The 7703-nt window shown below is 40.7% G+C and overlaps 1 protein-coding gene across 1 annotated transcript; it reads left to right on the top strand.

The window, feature by feature from the left end:
* Positions 1–1714: 1714 nt before the first annotated feature.
* LOC131651565 (uncharacterized) lies at positions 1715–2577 on the top strand (the record flags this gene model as incomplete). The annotated part of the gene is made up of 1 exon (XM_058921224.1): positions 1715–2577. A coding segment is annotated over exon 1 (663 nt), but the record flags the coding sequence as incomplete, so codon positions are not given.
* Between the last annotated feature and the right edge of the window lie 5126 nt (positions 2578–7703).

The following is a 7703-nucleotide window of genomic DNA, read 5'->3' as shown; positions in this document are numbered from 1 at the left end:
TTCAAAACAGCTTATTTTCAGAATCACTTATTTTAAGCGCTTTTTCTGTAATTCGACCACCAAACCAACCCCCCCCTTAATCGATTTAGTTTTTAGTTAATAAAAATCAAGAGTCCTTGAGAGACGATACACGAGTTACCGTTACCGTTGTTACTACAGTTTGCAATTTTACTCGTTTTTGACCCGCGTGCGACAGCGGATCAAATTGGCGCCGTTGCCGGGGACTCTTGTGAATATTAACTGATATTAGAGTCTTAGGTGTAGTGTTTGTGCGTTTTGGCCATAGGTTCCTCTCGGTTTCGGCCATAACGCCTCTAGAGTCGAAAAAATCGGTTTTTGGGAAAATTTCACCGTTTCGAAAATCTGTCCCGACAGTTAGGTGTGAAAAAAATCCCTGATCAAAAGTCACCTACTACAGAGTAGTTACGTGACAAATTTTTCAAATCGCGAAAAAAGCCTTTTTACTATTTTTAATGATTTATTTTCTGTTTTCATAGAGTCGAAAAATTCCGAAAAAAATATCAAAATTCTATTTTTACGTCATTAGATTATTTTCGGTGTCAGTTTATTTTTTTTGAATTATTTTTAATCGATTTGCTTCATTGTGTTGTTTTAGGGACATAGTTGGCATTTTCACGATTGTTGCTGCATTGCTGTGCACTAGTCCTGGCTACTAGGTCTTCCTGTCCTGAACTTGTTGCTTTTGATCCTGAGGTAGAGAGAACCTTGCACACACTTCGTAGAGCAGGCCAGGCTAGCAATAGTTCACCTTCACCGACCATAGCTGAGTCTGATTCCGAGTCTGATTATTTGCATAATTTGTTTGATTCTGATTCTGAACTTGCTTTTGAAATGGCTGAAAATAGAACTCTGAGGCAACTTGCAGCCCCTGATGTTAATTATAATGGCTTGTGTATTGAATATGATGCTGTTGCTGTTCCTTTTGAATTAAAATCGGGTTTAATACACTTGTTGCCAAAGTTTAATGGTCTTGCAGGTGAGGATCCACACAAACATTTGAAGGAATTCCAAGTGGTGTGCTCTACACCATTGAAGCCTGAAGGGATCACTGAAGATCATATCAAACTTCGTGCTTTTCCTTTTTCTTTGCAGGGTGCAGCTAAGGACTGGATATATGATCTTGAACCGAATTCAATCACAAGCTGGAATGCTCTGAAGAGAGTGTTCTTGGAGCGATACTTTCCTGCCTCTAGAGCTGCTTCAATCCGAAAAGAGATTTGTGGCATTAGACAAGACAACGAGTCATTGGCTGAATACTGGGATAGGTTCAAGAAGTTGGTTTCAAGCTGCCCTCAACATCAGATTACCGAGCAACTTCTCATTCAGTACTTTTATGAGGGGTTGTTACCTATGGATAGAAACATTCTTGATGCTGCTAGTGGTGGAGCACTTGTTGACAAAACTCCAGCTGCTGCCAGAGCCCTCATTGAAAATATGTCCTTAAACTCCCAGCAGTTCACCACTCGAACCAATTCTGTCCAGACCAAGGGTGTACATCAAATTCAAGGTTCCTCGAACAGAGCTTTAGAAACCAGACTTGATGAGCTGACCGCTCTAGTCAAACAACTTGCAGTAGCGAAACCTCAAACAGCAACTGTATGTGGTATTTGTACAGCTCATGATCACCCCACTGATACTTGTCCTCTTCTGAAGGATGATACTGTTACCGAGCTGCCTCAAGCTTATGCAGCCAACCTTTACAACCAGAACAGGTACAACAACACCCCTGACTTGTCTACCAACAAATATCACCCCAATTGGAGGAATCATCCCAACCTTCGATATGGAAATCAGCAGCCTTCCCAACAACAGCTTACCGTTCCATTACCCCAGCCACATCACACCCCTCCAGCTACTACTTCCGGACCATCCTTGGAAGATCTTGTTAAGCAAATGGCCGTGAACAACCTTCAGTTTCAACAAAGAACCGACACTAGCATTCAGACCTTGACCACACAGATGGGGCAACTTGCTACTCAAATAAATAATATGCAAGCTCAAGGTTCGAACCAACTTCCAGCACAAACTGTTGTCAATCCGAATGGTAATGCTAATGTGAGCGCTATTTCTTTGAGATCCGGAAAGGTTACAGAACCAGCCCCTGAAAAAAATAAAAAAATCATTGAGGTAACTTCTGAACTCTCTTCTTCTGAACCTCCTCCAGCTGAGCTTTCTTCTCCTTCTTCTGTTGTGGTCGGAACTGAAAAAAATAAAGAAAAGGAGTATGTGCCACCAGTTCCTTTCCCACATAGAGTTCTGAAAAATAAAAGAATTGAGGAAGGAGACAAAGAAAAAGAAATTCTGGATATGTTCAGAAAAGTAGCGGTAAATATTCCGCTTCTTGATGTGATTAAGCAGGTTCCAAGGTATGCAAAGTTTCTGAAGGATTTGTGTACAAACAAGAGAAAAGTAAAAGGAAGTGATAGAGTCAACTTGGGAAGAAGCATCTCTGCTTTCATTCAGCCCGAACAAAGTGTTTCGGCCATCTCTCAGGTCTTGCCACAAAAGTGCAAGGACCCGGGAACTTTTACTATTCCTTGTACCATCGGGGATAAGAAATTTGATAACTGTTTGCTTGATTTAGGAGCGGGCATTAATGTTATGCCTACTTCTATTTATAATAACCTTTGTCTTGGTCCCATGCAGCATACAGGTTTAATCGTTCAACTGGCGAACAGGAGCAATGCACGTCCCACCGGCATAGTGGAAGACGTCCTCGTGCAAGTTAACGATTTAATTTTTCCTGCAGATTTTTACATTCTGGACATGGAAGGAGAAACTAAGTCAAGCAGAGCTCCCATCATCTTAGGCAGACCGTTCATGAAAACGGCGAAGACAAAAGTTGATGTTGATGATGGAACCATGTCCATGGAATTTGGTGACATCGTCGCAAAATTTAATATCTTCGATGCCATGAAACACCCTGTGGAGGAGCATTCGGTTTTTAACATTGAGTTGATTTCTGAACTAGTTGATGAGAGTTATTCTGAATTATTTGCATTTGATTTTCCATCTCTCTCTGATTTTGATGATGATTATTCATGTCCTGACTGCACTGACACTAACGTTTGTGTCCTTTGTGCTGAGATTGATGCTTCCTTGCAGCCTGATACATTTCCTACAGGTGAAGTTGTTACCGATGAGGTTGTTTTTGCCGTCGATGCTCTTGACATCCCGGCTGCCCCAAGCCTTCCATCCATCATTCAGCCCCCGTCCTTAGAGCTAAAAGAGCTCCCTGGGAACCTGAAATATGCTTACTTGGAGCATAATGAAAAACTTCCTGTTATTATCTCTTCTAACCTTGATTTAAATCAAGAAGACAGACTTTTGCAGGTATTGAAGAGGCACAAGAAAGCAATCGGGTGGACATTAGCCGACCTTCCAGGTATTAGTCCTTCGATGTGCATGCACAGGATTTTACTTGAGGATGGAGCGAAAACAGTAAGGCAGCCCCAAAGGAGGCTTAATCCTTTGATTCTTGATGTTGTAAAGAAAGAGGTAACCAAACTCTTGCAAGCAGGTATCATTTATCCTATCTCTGACAGTAAGTGGGTAAGTCCAGTGCAGGTTGTACCTAAGAAATCTGGACTCACAGTGGTAAAAAATGAAAAGAATGAACTTGTTCCCACTAGAGTCCAGAACAGCTGGAGAGTTTGTATTGATTACAGGAGACTGAACCAGGCTACTAGAAAGGATCACTTTCCTTTGCCGTTCATTGACCAGATGCTTGAACGGCTAGCTGGTAAATCACATTATTGTTTTCTTGATGGTTTTTCAGGTTACTTTCAGATTCATATTGCACCTGAAGATCAAGAAAAGACCACTTTCACGTGCCCATTCGGTACATTTGCTTACAGGAAGATGCCTTTTGGCCTCTGCAATGCTCCTGGCACTTTCCAACGATGCATGATGAGTATTTTCTCTGATTTTATTGAAAATTGCATGGAAGTGTTTATGGATGACTTTACTGTTTATGGTTCTTCTTTTGATGCATGCTTGAACAGTTTAAGCTTGATTTTAGAAAGATGCATCGAGACTAACCTTGTGTTGAATTATGAAAAGTGTCATTTTATGGTTGAGCAGGGAATTGTTCTTGGTCATATTATTTCTGAAAAAGGAATTTCTGTTGACCCTGCTAAGATTGATGTGATTTCTACACTGCCTTACCCTTCTTGCATTCGCGAGATTCGTTCTTTTCTTGGTCATGCAGGTTTTTACAGGCGTTTCATCAAGGATTTCAGCAAGATAGCTCTTCCGCTGTCGAACTTGTTGAAGAATGACGTCACTTTTGATTTTGATGACAAATGCAAACAAGCGTTTGACTTCTTGAAGAAAGCATTGACCTCTGCTCCCATCATTCAGCCCCCTGATTGGACACTTCCTTTTGAGCTTATGTGTGATGCTTCCAATTATGCAGTTGGGGCTGTCCTTGCACAAAGAGTTGACAAGGCTGCCCATGTTATTTACTATGCTTCTAGGACTTTAGATTCTGCACAGTCTAATTACACTACCACTGAAAAAGAACTTCTAGCTATTGTTTTTGCTCTTGACAAATTCAGATCTTATTTGCTAGGTTCCAAGGTTGTTGTTTTTACTGACCATGCAGCTTTAAAGTACTTGCTGAAGAAGCCGGATGCAAAACCGAGATTAATTCGGTGGATGTTGCTGCTCCAAGAGTTTAATGTCGAGATTAAAGACAAAAGTGGAGCTGAGAACTTAGTGGCTGACCACTTGAGCAGGATAGAGAGAGATGAAGACCCTTTTCCTATTCAGGATGACTTTCCTGATGAGCAGTTGTTTCTTTTGCATGGGATTACACCTTGGTTTGCTGAGATTGTTAATTTTCTTGTTGCTGGTGTTTTTCCTACAGGTGCATCTAGATCACAGGTTCACAAACTCAAAAGTGATGCCAAATATTATGTTTGGGATGATCCATATCTATGGAAGTTTGGTAGTGATCAGGTAATCAGGAGATGTGTCCCCGACAATGAGATTGAATCTATTTTAAAATTTTCTCATGCATCTCAAGTCGGCGGACATTTCGGTCCTCAAAGGACTGCAAGAAAGGTCCTTGATTCAGGCTTCTATTGGCCAACTATTTTTAAGGACGCTTTTGAGATTTATCGCACTTGTAAAGAGTGCCAGATAGCAGGTACCAACATCACTCGCAAGAGTGAAATGCCTCAACAGCCTATGCTTTTCTGTGAGGTATTTGATGTATGGGGAATTGATTTCATGGGTCCTTTTCCTGTATCATTTGGTTTCCTTTACATTTTGCTTGCTGTTGACTATGTTTCAAAGTGGGTGGAAGCTATCTCCACTAGGACTAATGATTCTAAAGTTGTTGCAGAGTTTGTCAGGTCTAATATCTTTTGCAGGTTTGGAATACCGCGAGCTATCATAAGTGACCAAGGCACTCATTTCTGTAACCGCACCATGGAAGCCTTACTCCGAAAGTATGGAGTTGTGCACAGAGTCTCTACTGCATATCACCCACAGACTAATGGGCAGGCTGAGATCTCAAACAGGGAGATCAAACAGGTTTTAGAGAAAATGGTGCAGCCAAACAAGAAAGACTGGAGCCGTCGTCTAGAAGACGCACTTTGGGCTCAAAGGACAGCTTTCAAGACACCCATTGGGATGTCTCCTTATCGACTTGTTTTTGGTAAGGCATGTCATCTTCCTGTTGAGATAGAACACCGTGCTTTTTGGGCGGTGAAGAGTTGTAATTTGGAGATGCAACAAGCAGGTATTGAAAGAAAACTCCAATTACAACAGTTGGAAGAGCTTAGATTAGAGGCTTATGAGAGCTCTAGGATTTATAAAGAGAAAACTAAGCACTTCCATGATAAAATGATTTCTAGGAAGGAATTTTCTGTGGGCCAACAGGTTTTACTGTTTAACTCCCGCCTTAAGCTAATGGCTGGGAAACTTCGATCCAAATGGATTGGCCCCTTTGTTGTTACTAATGTTTTCCCTCATGGTGCAGTAGAAATAAAAAGTGCAGGTACTGACAAAGTCTTCAAGGTTAACGGGCAGCGGCTGAAGTTATTCCATGAAAGTCCGGTGCCTGAAGATGTCAGCATAGAGGAGCTTTCTTTAGAAGCACCTGACTACGCTGCAACTTGATCAGGGAGTCCTTCTTTCCTTCTCTCTACTTTATTAGTAATGTCTTTTCATTGAGGACAATGCTTAGTTTAAGTGTGGGGGAGGAAATTGTGTGTTTTATTTGTTTTTTGTGTGTTAGTATTTTGTTTAATTTCAATAAAAATTGCATCTTCTTGAAAGTTTTAGGCTACACACTGATTTGAGTCGGGTTTGCGGAGACATGGGAAAAGTTCACAAGATCGATATCGTTCTAACACCGTAAGTCTCCCGCATACGGAAATTGATTTGAATTTGTTATTATGTTTTAGCCTTAATTTCTCATTCTTTGACAGCTCTTGAGTAGTTTATTTCAGCAGTCGGCACCATCTCTCACACACTTTACGCAGGAAACCGATGAATATAAGTGAATGTTCCGAAAAGAAAAAAAGAGAAAAGAAAAAGGTAATACACCTTCTAAGTTTGGTGATCCTCACCCGGTCACTTAACCCAACGGTTGTGTAATCTTTAAAAAAAAAGTTTTCAAAACTCTTTGTTAGTTGGTTCAGCGGTTTCTGGTGCTGAACTTGGTAGGGAGGATTACGGTCCGATCCCCCGCAACTACATCTGAGTAAGCAAAGGGTTATGCCACGCAAGTACCGGAACCCCGTGCAAAAGGATCAGAGTCACTAACCGGTTGTCCTGCTATAAGTGTGTGGAGATAACGGGCTTAATGTGATTGCGCCTGAATGAAAAAGAGCAAAAAGGATGAGTAAGTTAGGCTATGGTATAATAATATGATTTGAATTGGTTTGTGTATTTAGGAGCCTTATGTCTGCATATTTGTGGTTAGTGTTCTTACGATGTCCTTAGTGTGCAAGATTAGTACCTATCGATGCAAACTCACCCGAAGAAGATCTGTAGCCTATGATGAGTAACTGTTGATGTTTTTCTGCTTTCTTTTCATTTTGCTCGGAGTGCAAAAGTTCAAGTGTGGGGGAATTTGATCAGTGCATTTTTATGCACGTTCTTCCATGTTTGTACTCAAGCATTTCTTCGGTTTGTTTTATTTATTTTTATGTTTTAATATGTTTTTATATTTTATTTTATTTTTGCACTTATTTGTTTTTCGTATTAATTTTTCAGCAATAACAGTCTGCACGGAAACGATCATATCTGGAGTTCCAGGAGTCCGATTGAGGCGTTCTAATAATCGCCGGAAAGCTAAGAGAAAGAGCTACAATTCTTATGTTTGAGTCAAAGTCAGAATCGGACTGTAGAAGGGCCAGAATTTGCGTTGAAGTTGCTGCACTAGCTTTAGTTAAGTTTCGGGTTAATTGGTTTTGGGCCTGGGTCGTATGTTTGACCCAGTTGGATTGTAAAACGGGTCGTGGCTTTGACTTAGGTTAGGCAGCCGCGGTTACTGTTCATCCATCTTCCATTCACGAATTTTAGAGAGCTTTTCACGATTTGCTATGGAGAACTAAACCATCCGGACGGATTTACTGTATTCAGGTTCAATGCTTTGAGTTTGTTATAACTACAATTAGATTTCTATTCCTTTCAATAATATTATATGATCATTGTTTGCTTAATTC

This window comes from Vicia villosa, linkage group LG2, assembly GCF_029867415.1.
Source record: "Vicia villosa cultivar HV-30 ecotype Madison, WI linkage group LG2, Vvil1.0, whole genome shotgun sequence".
Lineage (NCBI taxonomy): Eukaryota > Viridiplantae > Streptophyta > Magnoliopsida > Fabales > Fabaceae > Vicia > Vicia villosa.
This window is presented reverse-complemented; position numbering and strand designations above follow the sequence as displayed.